The 18,617-nt window shown below is 38.4% G+C and overlaps 2 protein-coding genes and 1 long non-coding RNA gene across 6 annotated transcripts; 1 reads left to right on the forward strand and 2 right to left on the reverse strand.

The window, feature by feature from the left end:
• Positions 1 to 587: 587 nt before the first annotated feature.
• LOC103480819 (uncharacterized) lies at positions 588 to 16,883 on the reverse strand. 3 transcript variants are annotated; one of them, XM_081599763.1, is made up of 3 exons: positions 16,691 to 16,883; positions 12,710 to 14,117; positions 588 to 3,007 (listed from the first exon to the last, which is right to left on the reverse strand). In XM_081599763.1, exons 1-3 carry the CDS (start codon positions 16,764 to 16,766, stop codon positions 1,537 to 1,539), a joined length of 2,955 nt encoding a protein of 984 aa, XP_081455889.1. In that variant the 5' UTR covers positions 16,767 to 16,883; the 3' UTR covers positions 588 to 1,536. The 3 variants fall into 3 exon arrangements, with proteins under 3 accessions (XP_081455889.1, XP_081455888.1, XP_081455887.1); XM_081599762.1 differs by lacking the exons at positions 12,710 to 14,117; positions 16,691 to 16,883 and adding exons at positions 10,922 to 11,032; positions 11,110 to 11,245 and having other exon boundaries at positions 588 to 3,458; XM_081599761.1 differs by lacking the exons at positions 12,710 to 14,117; positions 16,691 to 16,883 and adding an exon at positions 10,922 to 11,245 and having other exon boundaries at positions 588 to 3,458.
• LOC103464200 (uncharacterized) lies at positions 5,413 to 7,144 on the forward strand. 2 transcript variants are annotated; one of them, XR_014084797.1, is made up of 3 exons: positions 5,413 to 6,754; positions 6,824 to 6,929; positions 7,033 to 7,144. It is a non-coding gene; the product is annotated as an uncharacterized LOC103464200 (long non-coding RNA). The 2 variants fall into 2 exon arrangements; XR_533616.2 differs by having other exon boundaries at positions 5,413 to 6,929.
• LOC145548798 (uncharacterized) lies at positions 7,771 to 9,694 on the reverse strand. Its single transcript, XM_081599769.1, has 3 exons — positions 9,008 to 9,694; positions 8,486 to 8,578; positions 7,771 to 8,284 (listed from the first exon to the last, which is right to left on the reverse strand). Exons 1-3 carry the CDS (start codon positions 9,459 to 9,461, stop codon positions 7,824 to 7,826), a joined length of 1,008 nt encoding a protein of 335 aa, XP_081455895.1. The 5' UTR covers positions 9,462 to 9,694; the 3' UTR covers positions 7,771 to 7,823.
• Positions 16,884 to 18,617: the final 1,734 nt, after the last annotated feature.

The raw sequence follows: 18,617 nt of genomic DNA on the forward strand, positions 1-18,617 counted from the left end.
GTTGAATTGATTCCAGCATTTTGATGCATTTGGTAAATTTGAATAGGGCGACATCTGCTGGTCACTCTGTAACATTGCATTTGATAACAGCGATGAAGGAGGCAAGCAGTTATTAAAGACGTCATAAAATAGTGCATTGCATATGATTAATTGTTTTCTACATCTGCTTGATCCTTGCAGAGCTGAAGTAATGGTTCGTCTCTGTCATTCACTGACTACCAACTTTAACACAAACACAGGCCCGGACATAATTGCGATATATGGGTTATAAATGCTGTGTCAGTCCCATCTGTCTGTATGTTTCTTTTTCTTAATAGAAGATGTTGGATCGATGCGCCTACCTTTCATGTGATCCCATGAGGACTTTTCTGAGAGATATCAATTACTGAAATGGAACTTAAATGTTTGTCGAGACACTAATCCTTTCTTCTTTGTTGTTGTGTTATGCACATAGGCGTAAGTTCCTGAAGGACTGGTACCTTGGTGTTCTAATCCCCACAGCTACAACCACTATAGTTGAGTGTAATTATGAATTTACACTATTGGAAAGTTAAAGGTGGTTATTAAAACAAATCACGACACCGGACTCTGTTTATGTCTGCTTTATTTGGGCCAACATTGGAGGGTTCCGGACTTTACACAAATATTATTCTCAACATTGTCACAGAAACTCCAGATTCTCGCAGAGCACGGCATATTTTTACTCAAATCTGTCCACGTATGAGGCGTTCTCCACCAGTCCAGTTCCTTCTTTGGTTGACCCATATCTTTTGGGTTGCATTTTGCTGACATGTTGTCAGTTTCCTAAATTGTTCACAGCTGGGACCTTTCAACATTTGGTTGGATACATGCTTACAATAGCTTAGTCCTGACTTCTAGGTCAGAGAGAGACAGTCCATTTGACACAGTAACAATCACCTGTTAGGGCCTTTGTCAGTTTTGCTTGTACAAAAGACTCAAAGTCATATGGAGAGAAATGTTGAGAGCACAAATGTAGATCCTTCAGAAGTTTTGTTCAGATCCGGTTTCTGTCAGATGAGCATACTCTGTCAGACTGCCATTCTGTACTGCAGGTTCCAGTATAGAATGGACCATTATGCATCATCAACCCATCAAGCGAAAAAATGTCGACCTCCATGGATGAAAAATATAACAAAAGATGAACATTGTTGAAGTAATTAAGAGGTTTGGTGTACAGCAAACAGCAATTTTTTAGTTCACAGGAAAATTATCACATATTTAGGCCGTATTCAACTAATGGTGGATCCTTTTACTCACTAGACAAAAACATTGAAAATGTCACTTAAAAACCCTTTTACATAAAAAGATAAAACTGACAGAATAAAGTGAGTTAAGCATTTTAGATAAGCGTCCCATTTTAGATGCTTTCTTCTTTAAGCTGCTATGCTATAAAAATGTGATCCAGCTGTAAATACTCTGCTTCCAAACAGCGAGTTACTGAAAATCTTGGAACTTGAGGTTCCGATGATGCCGGTCCACCTGTATGAGCTCCCATGTTAACAGTTAACTGGCAATTTAAAAGGAAGCCTTTTCCACAGGCTGCACATAAGAAACACCAAGTGTATGAGTCCTCATGTGGACAGATAAATTGTCTTTTCGACTAAAACCTTTTCCACAAGTTCTACACGAGAAAGGTTTCTCACCTGTATGAGTTCTCATGTGACTAGTTAAATTGCTTTGACGATGGAAACTTTTTCCACAAGTTCTACATGAGAAAGGTTTTTCACCTGTATGAGTCCTCATGTGACTAATTAAATTGCTTTGTTGACTGAAACTTTTTCCACAAGTCCCACATGAGAAGGGCTTCTCACCTGTATGAGTCCTCATGTGAGCAGTTAAACTGCTTTTATGATGGAAACTTTTTCCACAAGTTCTACATGAGAAAGGTTTTTCATTTGTATGAATCCTCATGTGACGAGTTAAACTCCTTTGATGACGGAATTGTTTTCCACAACTCCCACATGAGAAATTCTTCTCATCTGTATGAATCCAGGTGTGACTAACTAAACTGCTTCTTTGATGAAAACTTTTTCCACAGGTCCCACATGAGAATGTTTTCTCACCTGTATGAGTCCTCATGTGAGTAGTTAAATTGCTTTTTTGACAAAAACCTTTTCCACAAGTCCCACATGAGAATGGTTTCTCACCTGTATGAGTCCTCATGTGACCAATTAAATTGCTTTGTTGACGGAAACTTTTTCCACAAGTGCTACACGAGAAAGGCTTCTCATTTGTATGAATCCTAATATGATTAATTAAACTACCTTTATGACTAAAACTTTTCCCACAATTCCCACATGAGAAAGGCTTCTCATGTGTATGAATCCTTTTGTGATTAGTTAAATAGATTTTTAGATAGAAACGTTTTCCACAAGTCCGACATGAAAAAGGTTTCTCACCTGTATGAGATCTCATGTGACTCATTAAATAGATTTTTTGATAGAAACTTTTTCCACAAGTCCTACATGAGAAAGGCTTCTCATTTGTATGAGTCCTCATGTGACCAGTTAAACTGCTTTTATATTGGAAACTTTTTCCACAGGTCACACATGGGAAAGGCTTCTCTCCTGTGTGAATATAAATGTGAGGAAGCAACTCAGATTTCCATTGGAAGCTTTTTCCACAAGTCACACATGAGAAAGGCTTTTCACCTGTGTGAATCAACATGTGTCGAATTAAGTTTGATTTGCGTTCGAAACTTATTCCGCAGGTCACACATGAGAAAGGCTTCTCACCTGTGTGACTTCTCATGTGATCAACTAACTGAAATTTGCTCGTGAAACCTTTTCCACAAGTCACACATGAGAAACGTTTCTCTCCTGTGTGAGTCATCATGTGACAAAGTAAGTGAGATTTGCGTGTGAAAGTTTTTCCACAAGTTGAACATGTGGAAGGCTTCTTGCCAGTATGAGTTCTCATGTGTGTGGTCAAGAAAGTGCTTTGAGAAAAGGCTTCATCACAGATTTTACAAGAATATAGATTTTGTTCCGGGTGAGCTTTCTTGTATGTGTTTTGTTTTGAACTTTCCGTTTTATCTTTCTGCTGTCTGTTTTTCTGAAATCTCTGTTTTTGTTCTTCATTTCTCTTTTTTCTTGGATCTTCAGAATTGCTTCTTTCCTGATCCTGGTTTTTAGCTTCAGTAGAGCAATGAGAGATGAGTTGGTTCTTCTCTGGTTCTGTTTTCTTGTGGATTCTTTGCCCTTTAGGAGGATTCACCAAAATTTCATCAGTCTCCTGTTTCAGCACAAGCTGCTCTTCATCCTGACTGATGCAGAGTTGCTTCTCTTCCTCTTTGAGCTGTTGATGTTCTGGTTCTTCTTGCTCCTGTTTTATCTGCAGAGGTTCTGGTTCCTCTTCTTTTAAAGTTGAGTTCCCCTCCTGGTTGCTGAGCTCATTGAGATCCCCGTCCTCTTTACACACACAGCAATGTTGGAGATCTGGGTCAAAACAAAAACAAACACTTTTAATTTTGAGTCAAACTATGAACCCTTTAGTTTAATCCCTTGATTAATCTTAACAGCGCTCCTCAACTCCAACTCCATTCAGGTACAGACAATGACGCCATTCCCACTTAGGAAAAGGAGAGAACGGATGCTGATCATGGAAAATATTCTTTTCAGAATATTTTTTTTACAAAAGCAACACCACTCTGTTAAAGTTGAATAATTTTCCTTTACAATGGTACCCATTTTGCGTATGTTAAAGCAAATAAAACACTTTAAATTTTCCTATAGTTTTCATAATTTTTCTCAAAAACCTGATTAAAATGCATTATTTATGCTAACTCAAAAAAGCCTGACCCATGGCTATTATTTTTTTGGTGACTTACTTACTGCAGACATGACTCGAAGGGTTTGTTCATAACCCTAATTTTTTTAGATTTGCAAAGGTAATTAAGATTCCAAAATACAATTTAAACGGTGCAATTGTTTCCTGTTAGAAAGTGGTGCTGCAAATTCTGGCATTGGTAGTTTCAGCAGCTCCTGGTTTTAGCTGGAGGTGCGGAAGAGGAGGTCCACTTTTCTCCTCCGTTTTAAAATGAACTCCCTTGTGACCAACTACCTTAGAAACACAAAAATAACGATCATCTTTCTCTCTATTTGAACGGTTGGAGCAACAGTGAAGGACATTTTAATGCTGGATCAGCTAAAGTGTCGTGGTGGGAGTTAAAGGACCCCAGAACGCTACGGACCGATGCTGTTGTCACGGTTGCCTAGAGACGGACACTACGCAGCCGTGGTGAGCTGCTGTCAACCTGAGTCTTTTTAAAACAACCTTTACCCTATTCTCCACTGTCCTTGGAAGCAAAACTTCTCGTAAAAATACAGACGTCCAAGGGAAGACCCAAAACCTAGGCTGAATAATGTTAGTGAGGATGAATAAAGACAATAAAAAATGTGTCCATCCAAATGTGGCGCAGTGTGAACTGTAAAAATGGATCAGGAGAGGAACACAGCACACCCATCAGAACCATATATACTTGACATCAGCGTCTCTTCATCCCTCAATCATCTCCTCAGGCTGATATGGTTCAGAACATTTTGCTATGAGTAAGTTTCTTATTCTGCTTTTACTGGTTTGATTATTTACTTATTTAATGTATAACAATGTCAGCCAAAATAATACAAATGGATTAACACTAGATACATAAATATTTCCTTCTTTAAAAGGTTTGTTAGGGTTTTCTGTAGGTTTTATTTTGAAATGTTGATATATTTTATGAATAATTGTTCAGTGGTCATTTAGTGTCTTGTTAATGCACCAGATCCAGACCTGCAGCGGCTCTAATTGGGGGCCAACATGGCACCAAAGAAGTTATACTAAATAAATGTCTTGTGTTAATTAATACTCAGTGGTAGATCACTTTTTTCCCATGATCCGGTGTTGAGACTTTGGGAAAGGCCATACTAATCTGGATAATTGGATTCTGAGATGCACCGGGAGACTTTAGGGCAGTTTGAAAAAATATTATACCTGCCCGAATGAAAAATGATTCTAATCTCAACTGGCTCCCCTGTGCCTGCCTCTGGCAGGCCAAATCTCCTTGAGGATATGTAAACAAGCTCCTCTCCCAACTGACATCCATGGAATCACATGGCTGGACTCAAGGACTTGTTTTGACCAGAACATCTTATCAAGCACAAACTGAGCAAGCTGTTCGAAGTCATGGACAAATGTTGCACGCACTCCTCATACATCAAGATACACTCCTTTACGTCACCGTGTCTGTGCCACCCTGTTAGAAACTGTGGAGTACTGCCTATTTAACCCAGAAAAGGATTATTATTATTTTAGTTGTTAGTAATATCAGAAATTGTGGAGTCTGCACTATTTAGATCAATATTATACAGCCCAGAAATGGAATCAGAATTAGAATAACTACAAACTAAGGGTGCGTTCACACTGCAGCCTGAAGTGACCCAATTCCGATTTTTTGCCAATTCCGATTTTTTTGCGGGGACCGTTCACACTGCCAGTAAATGCGACCTGTATGCGTTCTGCAGTGTGAACGGGCAAATGACCTGAAAGTGTGCCGCATGCGCAGTAGAGGGCGCAATGACTATATCTGTGATGTGAAGTGAATCAAAAAAAAATTTATTCACTCTTCAAATTCACTGTTTAGTCAAAAAGTTGTTTCTCCGGTCATTAATTATGTTATACTGCTGTTGACCGTTTGTCGTAACCATAGCAACCAAGTGACGCCTCGTCCCCTTTTTCTGTTGCCGTCTTTTACTGCGGTATGTATTATGGTCAGATCTGTGATGTATTTATACGTATTGTAGTTATAAAATGTATTTTAAGCAAATGTATTTATATACCGGGTGAAATGGACAAATATTGCAATGTTTTGTATTTAACCTATAATGTGTATTTTGAATTTTACAAATTTTAACTGCTCCTCGGGAACCATGTATTTTATTTAATGTGAAGGGGCAGAAGCTGGTGAAGTGACCAACTTAATTTCCTCTCTTGTTAGAATAAATACGTTGAACCTGAGTGCATCTGTCTTGGTCGACCTGAGACGAACATAAAACATGGAAATGGATGGAAACATGGATGGAAATGGAACATATTTAGCGATCTTCCAATTATTGTCCAACCGCAGGCATCTTAATAACATTCTCCTCTTAAGAAGATCGAAAAGAAAGAGAGCCAGAATTTTGGCCATGGCATTTTGTGGGGCAGTGGCAGCTACATCGGTTCAGCGCAATGTGTGGGCTCGGACTCGAAGTCAGGAGTGGTGGGAAACAGAAGTAATTGGCTTTGATGACATCAATTTCATCCAAAATTTTAGAGTGTCAAGAGAAACATTTATGTACATATGTGAGCGTCTCTCTTTGACACTCACACATGCAGCCACACATCTTCGGCAACCCATACCAGTGGGAAAAAGGGTTGCCGTGGGACTGTATTGGCTTGCAACAGGTGCGTGCTATCGCACTATAAGCAACCTCTTCGGTATTGCGAGGTCCACCGTCTGTTCCATAGTCCACGAATTCTGCAAAGCAGTTCGTCATGTACTCATGCCGGAGTACATTAAAATGCCCCACGGAGCTGCTCTGCAGGAGGTGATCGCAGGTTTCAGAGAGAGATGGGGATTCCCGCAGTGCGGAGGAGCGATCGATGGCACCCATATCCCCATAGTTGCTCCCGAGAAGAATCCCGGTGATTATTTCAACCGCAAGGGATGGCACTCAGTCATTCTACAGGGAATAGTGGATCATCGTCTTTGGTAATAAATATTGATATTTGCTAATTTTAAAAATATTTAGTTTCTAAACTAAAAAATGTCTTCCAACAGCTTTACCAACATTTATAGTGGATGGCCAGGAAGCGTTCATGATGCCAGGGTCCTTAAAAATTCACACGTTTATGCACTGGCAGAGAAAGGGGATCTTTTTCCACCAGTAAGTATTTGGTACTGTGTTAGTAATAGAAGTTAGTTATAGTGATAGAAAATTTTGATTTTTTTCAAAACAAATTTTATTTTTGTTTACTGTAAAATTTTAGAATACTGAAGAGATAATGGGTGTTCGAGTGCCAATAATGCTGCTAGGTGACCCAGCCTACCCCCTTCGAAGATGGTTGTTGAAAGGACATGCAGATACCGGAACTTTAACAACAGATCAACGCTACTTCAATGAGCGCCACAGCAGAGCAAGGATGGTTGTAGAATGTGCATTTGGCAAACTCAAGAGTCGATGGAGATGTCTAAGCAAACGGCTTGATGTGGAGATCTCTGCCGTCAACACTGTCATCAGTGCATGTTGCACACTTCATAATATTTGTGAATTGCACAGTGAGACCTACTTAGAATCTGCACCTGTCCTTCCCTTCGAAAGATTAGCAGAAGGAGGTTCTTTACCTGATGTACAACCTGCAAGAGTCAGAGAAGCCCTCACTGAATGTTTTAGTAGGCAGCGTTGAATTAATAGCTGTATTTGTTGTTCAAGTGTTTTAACATGTTATCACATTTTTATTCACAAAGTTCAACTGTTTAGCATGTTATCACATTTTTATTTATAGTGTTTTACATGTAACCACATCGTTGTTAAATAACAAAATTACATTTTCAATAATCTTATTTCTTTTTCATAGAAGAAAAACCTGTGCCTCTGAGTATAAATTCTGAACCACCTTTTTTAAAAAAAAAAAAAATCATAAATATTTTTAAAATTTGTTTTTGAAAACAGAACAAAATATTTTAAAAATATTGTTCATCTCAAAATTGCATTGCAACTGAGTAACATTCAGTGAAAGTAAACAAATGTTAGTACTGTTCAAAAATACTTCAAGTTGGTTTAAATTTCATCCTCATCTTGAAACTGAAAGGGTGGAGAATAAGCTCGCATATCAGCTGGTGTCTGGAAAAAGGGCTGAGGGAGATTTTGAGCATGTGGATGAGCATTGTTGAAGGGCAGTGGTGAACTTAAGTCTTGAAGATAGGACACAGCAATGGTGGGAGATGGAGCAGAAGTCATAGGAAACGGTGAGGAATGGTGAGCAGGATGCTGTCCTGGGGTGTAAGGCTGTGAGGGCGGCATTGGAGTATGGTAAAATGGTTGCTGTGGAGGGTGGTTTGATCTCTCCAAGAACTGTGATAACATCGTGAACATTTTCAATTCATGCTCATGCTGAGCTGCTTGCATCTTCAACAAAAGATCGGCATCTTCACTTTTGAGGGCAGTACTGATCTTGTCAGCAAAAACCTCAAGAGTAGCCTCCAGCTTTGATTTTCTTTTTCTATTCGTGGCAGAAGTAGCTGTATTAAGAGAAAGATCAGATAAACCATTACATGTTATCTTTTTGTACTACAGTTAGAAAAACTTTAAAACTGCAATCAATTCAAACTATGATATTTATGATAATACCAAATATATTTTAAGCACCCTTAACAAAATATTTCCTCAGTTTAGTTAGTAGAAGGTTTGTTTATAATTGGACAAAATAAATGGTATCTTACAGCCAGTGGATGTGGAAGATGTACCGCTATTAAAGGCTGTATCTTCACTTGTTGAAGAACTTTCCTCTGAGGTAGAGGCAAGTGTCCCATCACCTTTATAAACATAATATGTAAATACACATGAGATCATGACATGTAAAAAATTAATATATGTTACACCCTAGAAGTATTTAAATTATTATAGGTTATGGATAAAACAATCTTTTATTCATTTATTTAATATATCTTATTTGTCTTATTAATGTGATTGTTTAAGACATTCTGCCTAGTCTTTATTCAGGCACAGAAGTTTTACAGAATCTGAGCTGCGTGTTGCATCACTTTAAGATAAATAGCGTAAGTTGTAAAGTTGTAACCAGAAGAAGAAAGTTTGTAACAATTTTTTTCTGTGAGTTAATACCCGGCTGCTTCAGACAGAAACATTCCAAAGGATAAAGCCCGGGGTAAATAAAATAGCCAAAACTGAAGCAGCATTCCTGTTTTTTCATGAGTGCAATATAGTCCTATGTGTAAATATCTCACCTGAATCGGCGCTAGCGCTGCTAGCTGGACCAGCAGTATTAGCTGCAGGACTTGGGCTCATCTCCTCCTGCTCCTCTTCGGCACAGCAGCTATCCAGCAGGTCCGAAGGTTGAACGCTGGGCTTGTCTCCTAAAATGCGGTCCAACTCGTTGTAAAATGGACAAGTAACACGTCCACTGCCGCTTCTTTTGTTTGAGTCTTTAGCCTCCTTATATTTTTTACGGAGGCTCTTCATTTTTCTTTGGCATTGGAGCCAGGAACGTCTATACCCACGCACGGTCATTTCTTGTGAAATGCTAGTGAAAACCGCCCGGTTCCGATAAGATCCCTCCAGTTTGGACTGGATAGACCTATCCCCCCATATATTTATTAGGTCAGATACCTCGCTTTCTCTCCACTGACTGCTTTCCGCATTATCGTCCGCCATGGTTGTCATGGATACCAGGGTTGCCATGGTTGTTTTGTTTCTTCCTGCACTCAGAATAGTGGCATTTGTCCTGGAAGTTAGGTCGCATTTGAATCGGATACGTATCGGATATGGGTCGCATTCTAAATAGAATCCGACCTGTGCTGTTCACACTTCCATGAAAAGATCGGATACAAGTCGCATTACGTCAAAAAAATCGGAATTGGGTCACTTCAGGCTGCAGTGTGAACGCACCCTTAGAATCCAGAAACACTTGACAGGAACAGTAACTGCTTAGTTTTATATTACTTTGAACCTAGAAAAAGATTTAGAACAAACTTAGAATTTAGACCAATACTACATCAACCTTATTTAGAAACTGTGAAGTACTCACTTTTAACCCAGAAAAGGAATCAATTAGTCACTCTTCAGCTTAGCTTATCAGAAACTGTAGAGTACTCAGTATTTAGATGCAGAGACCAGAAGCCCAGAGGAAACTTCTGGATCAACATTGTTAGACTATTTTTCAGACTCTTGTTCTCTCAACCCAGAAATGGAAGTAGACCAGAGGAAACTTAGCAACCCTGAACAGGAGCTCATAGCTCCTAGCTTACATACTTTAGATCAATATTAGATTCTCTTTCTTTCTTTCTTTCTTTCTTTCTTTCTTTCTTTCTATCTTTCTTTTATTTCCTTTTCATGTAAAGCACTTTGTTCATGTAAAGCCTTGTTGCTGAAAATGTGCTATGTGAATAAAATTACCTTACCTTGCCTTTTAACCTTCACAATTTTACTTTAACAACAAATTAAAAGTTACAGTGCTGCACTTTTAGCTGCTGTACAGGATCATACTTTCCATCTGCCAGGGATCTGCAACCTGGATTTCTGGAAACAAAAGTGACTCTTTTGCTCACTTATAATATCAAATGATGAAATATTGCTCTGGTTTTTGTTGTTTAATTCTTTTTCAAGTGTTGCCATGGAAATACACCGACTACCCTGACCGCTGTGGTAAATCTGGTCTAGAACCAGCCTCCAAACCTAACTCCTTATTTCTATAAATATTTTTGTAATACTCTTTACAGTACCAGAATGTTCACTTAACTTTTATACTTTTGGCTGTCTGAGGACACATTTGACTATTAAATCAGGTGTTATGATCAGTTACTCAGTACTTGAGTAGATTACCAAATACTTTTTACACTTGCTTAATTAACCGTGTTTTTAAGGTATATTACTCTGATTGGAGTACAATTATGAGGTACTTTAACCAACTTTGCGTGAACGGCTGCCCTATGGACTACATTTTAAAAACAAAAACCACCGCCATAAAATAATGTCCATCACTGCAGCGGACGTCCCACAACATGAGAGCAGAGCGACGCGCCGTGGGCAGCGTCCCTTATTTTGATTTCTGAAAGGTGGCAGCCATATTTAATCTGTCGCCCAGCTTTTCTCCCCTTTTTTTGCGTTTCATGTCACCAGTAAATCGTGAAGGCGTTTCGTACCTATCCGGTGTAAGATGATCTTCGGTATCCGTGTGAAATCCAGCGGTCTGCGCTGATCCTCCATCTTTTCCTCGGACTTGACGTGGATTTCTTCCAACTCTGTGAATGTTTCTTCAGCAGGAGTTAACAGCTGGTTGATAAACTCTCTCTGAGGCGGAACTGAAGACATTTTTATTGCAAATACTCACATATTTGCCTAAAACTAGCGATGTGGTTTCTGTGCCAAAGCTTCGGGGTGAGTGTCGAGGAAACCAGGAGGATATTTATGACGTGTCTATCGAGGCTTTTGTTCATGGAGCAGGATGTGACGTTTGAAGCCGCATGAGCAAGCCGTACCACGTGACTGAGTCCAGAACCTGTGCACCCTTTTCCACCGGCTCGTTTCGGCTCAGCTCGGCTCGACCCGCTTTCGGAGCTTTTCCACCGGCTATTTTTCTTTTTTGGGTCCTGCTTCGGAGCCGACCCTGGTTTGCTGGATGACGCAAGCTTCGCTTCTGTTCACTGATTGGCCGAGGCAGTGGACAGACGGAGCAGGTGAGCTTTCTATTAAACTGTTATAAAACTTGTAATACAGTGCCGAATATGCGCTAATGTTAGTCAGGGCGTTGGAAATAACTTAATAGTGTCAGAACTGCAGGTGTAGGCAGGTGGTCCTCTCCTGCTCTCGTCTTTCTAGAAGCCCCTGCTCTCTGGTTGCAGTTTTGTAGCGCTGCCATGTTTTGACTCCATTACTTTTTGCAACTTGATATTTGGGCCTCCATAAAAGTGGTCAGTTCTTAAGATAGGACCTAGATTTATGAACGATTCCCTAGAAATAAGCAACTGTGAGTGAAAAGTTAAGAAAAATACTGGTTTAAAAAGACAGATGTTTGGCAGAAATGATGAAAGAAAAGGCTCAAGAAGCAGAAACTTATACATGGGTCAAAATCCACTACTGAACCAAAAAAAGACTAAGACCATTAATTATGGTTAAAAAAACTTTTTTATATATAAGAATGATATAGAAACAGTTTTTCCTAGTCACATTTCTATCTGAAATTGATTCTACATCAACACAGAAAAATACAAACTTTCTCGAACAAATACTGCGTTACAGATAAAAAGAAAGAAAAAACCTAACATGGGTAAAAATGACTTTTCAGTTCAGAGTCAACTTAACAAGAATAAAATCAATGCAGACGTTTTAACAAAGAAAGGAAAACATCTCGGGTTTCATCATAACTTAGCAAAATTCAGCAACATCTGAAATGTTTCCATCATACAATCAACAATTTTTTGTCCCTGAATCAGAAACTCAAGAGAAAGAAATGAAAAAGTATATTTAGATTCAACTCCAGAATAAAAACCTGAATCTGAATATACTTACACCAACAGTGCATACAGTAACAGTTACTATGCATTCTCTGACCAAAATTAATACAATAAAACAAACAATGAGTACAAAGAATAGACATACAATGACAGTTTTACAAGTCTAAATCTGAAAGAATCCAAATCCATCGTTACTTCAAGAGATAAACAGACTATAATATCTCACTAAACAAAAAAAAAACATTTAAAATGCATGCTTATCTTCGTAAGACTTAATATCTCAAAAACCATTTTAAATGAAAACATAAAACTGACAAAATAAAGTGAAAGTTTAGTGTTTTAGATAAATGTCCTGTTTTAAATGTTTTTCTTCTCTAAACTGCTACATAATAGAAATGTTACTCAGCTGTAATTACTCTGATTCCAAACTGGGAGTTATTGTGTTTTGATACTTGAGGGTCAGATTATGCTGCTCATCCTGTATGAGTCCTCATGTGACGAGTTAAATTGCTCTTATAACTGAAACCTTTTTGACAAGTCCCACATAAGAAAAGCTTCTTGCCTGCGTGACTCCTCATGTGAACAGTTAAATTGCCATTTTGACGGAAACTTTTTCCACAAGTCCCACAAGAAAATAGTTTCTCTCTTGTGTGAGTCATCATGTGAGAAGTTAAATACTTTTTTTGGCTGAACCTTTTTCCACAGGTCCCACAAGAGAAAGGCTTCTCACTAGTATGTGTCTTTATATGGCCAATTAAATCAGTTTTGATTGTGTAGCTTTTTCCACAGGTCCCACATGAGAAAGGTCTCTCTCCTGTGTGGATATACATGTGGCGAGTTAAAGTGTATTTATGCCTAAACCTTTTACCACATGTCTCACAAGAGTAACGCTCCTCATTAGTATGCATCGTCATGTGCCAAGATAAACTACCTCTGTTTCTGAAACTTTTTCCACAGATCCCACATGAAAAAGGCATCTCACCTGTATGAGTCCTCATGTGATGAGTTAAACTGATTTGACTGCGGAAACCTTTGCCGCAGGTCCCGCATAAGAAAGGCTTCTCAACTATGTGAATCCTCATGTGATCAACTAAATTAGATTTGGTTATGAAACCTTTTCCACAGGTCACACATGAGAAAGGTCTCTCACCTGTGTGAATCCTCATGTGAACAACTAAATAAGATTTGTTTCTGAAACCTTTTCCACAGGTCACACAAGAGAAAGGTTTCTCACCCGAGTGAACTTTCATATGATAAATTAATCCAGCTTTGTAGTCATAACTTTTTCCACAAGTTGAACATGTGAAGGGCTGTTTGCCCATGTGAGTTCTCATGTGTGTTGTCAATAAACTTGCCTGATTAAAGGATTCATCACAAATTTTACAAGAATATAATTTTTGCTCTGGATGAGCTTTCTTGTGCGTTTTTTGTTTTGAACTCTCAGTTTTACCTTCTTGTTGTTTGGTTTTCTGACATATTTCATTTTGTTTCTGCTTCTCATCTCCGTTTCTTGGGTCTTCAGATTTGCTTCTCTCCTGATCCTGGTTCTCATCCTCAGCAGAGTCATGAGAGATGAGTTGGTTCCTCTGTGGTTCTATTTCATTGTGGATTATTTGCACTTTAGGAGGATTCACCAAAATGCCATCAGTCTCCTGTTTCACCACAAGCTGCTCTTCATCCTGACTGATGCAGAATTGCTTCTCTTCCTCTTTGAACTGTTGATGTTCTGGTTCTTCTTGCTCACGTTTTATCTGTAGAGCCTCTGGTTCCTGTTTTATGTGCAGAGGTTCTGGTTCCTCTTGTTTTAAAGTGGAGTTCCCCTCCTGGTGGCTGAGCTCATTGAGAATCCCGTCCTCCTCTTTACAAATGCAACAACGTCGGAGATCTGAACAAAAACACAAACCAAAAACTTTTAATTTTTAGTAAAACTACTTTAAGGCCTTGATCAGACTTTGACTTGGAGGCCCCTCTTGCTGCTACAATCATCAGCAACTCTAACAGCTTCTGTGTTAGATTTAGTGAAATCTGGGAGAAGAAGCCTAGCTTGATCAACTTAAAAAGCAGCGTTGAGGAAGAATTATTTGTGTGATTAAATTTAGGAAAGAATCTGGCTCTCCTTCTATAACACAACAATGCGTGATGACGTCACAGAATTTCAGAATTTAATCCAAATCGGAACAAAGTATAAGATATAACAGGAAATTACAAAATAATAGAGACATACATTCATTACCTGAGGCAAGATATAGGGACAGCAAAAACATCTTTGGAGAAATTGCAAGGGCAAGATCTGATTTGCTACTCTGTGTGAAAAGTTTTATCTTCTTTTCTTTAATTTATTCAAATAAGGCGTATCTTTGCTGATCCAAACAGGACCCGTCTCTGACCCTCTCTCTAAAGCCATTTGTCCCCATTGTCTAAATAAAATGGAAGCAGAGACTCTCCTGATCTCCTGCTGCTTTATGGCTTTCACAGATCAGTGTGAAAAGCTGGAACTTCCTACTGATTGCTACTGAGGGCAGATCAAAGATCTTGGCAAACAATCTGCCAGGTAAAATAAAGGTCAATATGCCAGAATAAGTTATACATTTTAAAACTATAATCAGGCTATTTCAATCAAAATATGTTTAGTTTTAAAACTAGCTTATTTTAAATTTTATTTTTCTTAACAGTAGTCATTGATAATTGCCGTTTACCAATTTGTATTTGTGAACAAAGAGCTCGAACTCAAAGATTAAACTCACAGCATCAGACTGTTGATATGGTAACAAAAGAATCTAACTATGAATATTATTCCTTGAACTTTTATAAATAAAACCTGCCAGCTCCTTAAAATCTTCATGATTTTGAAAAAGCCTGACCTGCCAAATATGATTGTGGCTTTTATTTTGGGGTGACGTATTTACTGCAGACATGACCTGATGGGTTTGTCTGTCAGCCAAACTTCTCTCACAGCAGATCAATAGTAGACAGTGGCAAATCTTTGGAGCTTTGCAAAGGTAGAGAACATTGGTGGATAGAATCAGCTTCACATTTAAGTAAATCTCTCCAATTCCCAAAATTAAGGAAATCAGGGCCAATTTATTGATGCTCTCTTATTTTTCAGACACCAAAAAATGGCTGGCTGGTTTCTAAGCATTTGGGCTGCTTTGGGAGGCAATAGAAACTCAAAAACAAGCAAAAAAATATCCAAAATGTGAATTGTCCACAATAATCCCCATTTTAATAAGATGTTTTGTTGTTCTAGGGAAACTCAGATCTATTGAGATTCTGACAGCACAAGAAAAGCCACAGATCAAGAAAAAATAAATCTCTGGAGACCGTGTGTCTCCACACAGCCACATCTTCTGCCAATGTTATAGAAAAATTAAAATGTGTTTAATGTGAACATGAAATGCTCAGCAAATGTTTGGTATGATTGCATCTCCACAGCCGTTTTTCCTGTTACTGAACGGTTTTCCTTTGTTCATCTTTATCACACTTGTGTGCAGTGAAGGCAGGAAGTGATGAAATATGACGTATAAAGATAACTGTGTGCATCTCCTATCAGTTCTCTGCCTCTGACTAGTTTCAGTTGGAGAGTCTTCAAACGCTGCTGGACTTTCAATAAAGATATAAAAACAAGAATCAATCCTTCTCCAGTTCATTGAACAGTTTCTCTATCTTCTTAATCCTTGTATGTAGCCAATATTTGAAATTAGTTTGACTATATATATTTTTAGATATATGTAATAAAGCTATGATAATAAATCAAAACATGCATTTGAAATATCTCCCATGAAATTCTGAGAACTATAAATGACGTCAGATTTACCATGTTGTTTCATGGAGGTTTCAATTAAAGATATCTACAGTGAATCACTGCCTGAAACATATTTCAGATAATTAATAATAGAATATCTTATTTATAGGCATAATTCTTGCTGCTGGAGGACACTGTACAAAATACATAAAATCAATTAAAAGATATGTTAGAAAACCTCCTCATTAAAAAAAAAAATCACCAAGACAAAACTGAACTGAAACCACCAAACATCTTAATGGTAAATCTGATGTCATTTATATTGGTCAGGATGTAATTAAAGATAAATCAAAGACATACTTTGTCTGGTCAAAAACATAATTATATTGTTTAAACACATCTAGTGAGGAACTAATTTCAGATGCATTGAATGAAGGAGCGATAAAGCCCGTTTAATGATAGAACTGCCTGCCTGCAGCAGCAAACGCTGATCAATGCACTTTATTGGAATAATAACATTTATAATCGACCTGCCCTCCCGAACCTCCTGATGTCCAACCAGTGCTCTGCATCTGTCGTATCTATCAGTTGATTTAATTTCGTCAAACATTCATTCTAGTTTCGCACATTTCCTCCTGTTTGTCTCGTGTTTTTCCTCCAGCTTTTCTCCAGTTTCGCGCTTCATGTCATCAGTAAAACGTGAAGGTGTTTCGTACCTATCCGGTGTAAGATGATCTTCGGTATCCGGGTAAAATCCAGCGGTCTGCGATGATCCTCCATCTTTTCCTCCATCTAGACATTGATTTCTTTCAATTCTGTGAATGTTTCTTCAACACAAGCTAACAGTTTGTTGATAAGCGTGTGTCGAGGTTTGTGTTGCTTGGAGCAGGATATGACGTTTGAAGCCGCGCGTACCACGTGACTGATTCAGTTACTCTGTCCTCAGTTTGCTTCCAGAGAAGGACCACAGATCCGTCCCCGGCCCTTTCTCTCTGCTACAGCTAGTTGTACTTGCCTCATTAAGTAGCAAGGAGCATAAGAGATAGAGACGGAGTGAGAAAGCAAGAGAGAAAGAAAGACATCGATATCTCCCCCTTTTTTTTCCCCCTCTGGCTGCTCAGCTCTTATTGCTCACACTTATTGCTTATTGCTGTGCGCACAGACTGAGATCACGCAGAGATAACAGCGTCACAATAATCAGCATGTATTCAAGACAGATGCACACAATCATCAGAAAAGCACATCGGATAACATCAGAAAAAGTATAAATTCACATTGACAACACAGACACTTCAAACATACTAAAAACATTCATTTACCTGAGACAAATGGAAAAGTAGAAAGAAAGAAAGAAAGAAAGAAAGAAAGAAAGAAAGAAAGAAAGAAAGAAAGAAAGAAAGAAAGAAAGAAAGAAAGAAAGAAAGAAAGAAAGAAAGAAAGATGTCTTTGGAGAAATTGCAAAAGGGCAAAATCTAATTTGTTACTCTGTAGAAAGTTTTATATTCTTCAAATAAGGTTTATCTTTGCTCATCCAACCAGAACCTGTCTCTGATCCTTTTTAAAGTTATATACTCCTTGCAATTTATTCACAAGATCAAACACCAGTTGTCACCATTGTCTAAATAAGGTGAAAGCAGAGACTCTCCTGATCTCCTGCTGCTTTACCACTTTCACAGATCAGTGTGAAAAGCTGGAACTTCCTACTGATTGCTACTGAGGGCAGATCAAAGATCTTGGCAAACAATCTGCCTTAACTACAGGTAAAATAAAGTTCAATAGGCCAGAATAAGTTATACATTTTAAAACTATAATTACGCTATTTCAATCAAGTCATGTTAAATTTTAAAACTAGCATATTTTTAATTTATTTTCTTAACAGCAGCCAGAGGAAAAAAAATAGGGAGATATCGATGTCTTTCTTTCTCTCTTGCTTTCTCACTCCGTCTCTATCTCTTATGCTCCTTGCTACTTAATGAGGCAAGTACAACTAGCTGTAGCAGAGAGAAAGGGCCGGGGACGGATCTGTGGTCCTTCTCCGGAAGCAAACTGAGGACAGAGTAACTGAATCAGTCACGTGGTACTGACCGGACCGTTCCCGGTGATTATCGAACTTTATTGAGTTTTCACAAATCAGGAAAATGTTTCACAAATCACAAACAGTTATAAATATTCTGCTATTAGAGCAGAATAATCTAGCTCAGGTTTGAAGAGTCTAGGTGTATTAGTTTTTTAATTACAGCAGTTCTAATGTGATCCAGATGCCAAAAAATAGTGATTATCCAACTTTATTGAGTTTTCACAAATCAGAAAAATGTTTTTCAAATCACAAACAAGATTTTAAATATTCAGCTTGAAGAAGAGAATAATCTGGTCCAAGTTTCAAGTCTCTAGGTGTAGTAGTTTTTAAACTAGAGTTGATTAAAGATGCGGAAGGTAGTGAAAAATTAAGTGGAATCGCCCTTTAGCTATTGGAAGCTGGAATTGGAAACCATAGACATAATATAAGGATAGAGGCCTCATGGACCGCTCTCGCCTATTGTCGCTGACGAGATTTAGGGCGGCCATCTTGGAGCGGTCCACCACTCCACTCAGCTTATGTGTTTAGCAGGCAAAATGACGTATCAGCGCATTTAATCGTTCATA

Source organism: Poecilia reticulata, chromosome 18, assembly GCF_904066995.2.
Source record: "Poecilia reticulata chromosome 18, P_reticulata-male-v2, whole genome shotgun sequence".
Taxonomy (NCBI): Eukaryota; Metazoa; Chordata; class Actinopteri; order Cyprinodontiformes; family Poeciliidae; genus Poecilia; species Poecilia reticulata.

Bases quoted from the DNA above. Each gene is read 5' to 3' on its own strand.
- LOC103480819 (XM_081599763.1), bottom strand. From the start codon at position 16,766: ATGGAGGAAAAGATGGAGGATCATCGCAGACCGCTGGATTTTACCCGG. The intron at 14,118-16,690 runs GTACGAAACACC...GTTTTTGTTCAG, and splicing joins GATCATCTTACACCGGATAG to ATCTCCGACGTTGTTGCATT. The intron at 3,008-12,709 runs ATGAGCAGCATA...AGCTCACCCGGA, and splicing joins CACATGAGGACTCATACAGG to ACAAAATCTATATTCTTGTA.
- LOC145548798 (XM_081599769.1), bottom strand. From the start codon at position 9,461: ATGGCAACCCTGGTATCCATGACAACCATGGCGGACGATAATGCGGAA. The intron at 8,579-9,007 runs GTGAGATATTTA...ATGTTTATAAAG, and splicing joins CAGCGCTAGCGCCGATTCAG to GTGATGGGACACTTGCCTCT. The intron at 8,285-8,485 runs GTAAGATACCAT...CTCTTAATACAG, and splicing joins ATCTTCCACATCCACTGGCT to CTACTTCTGCCACGAATAGA.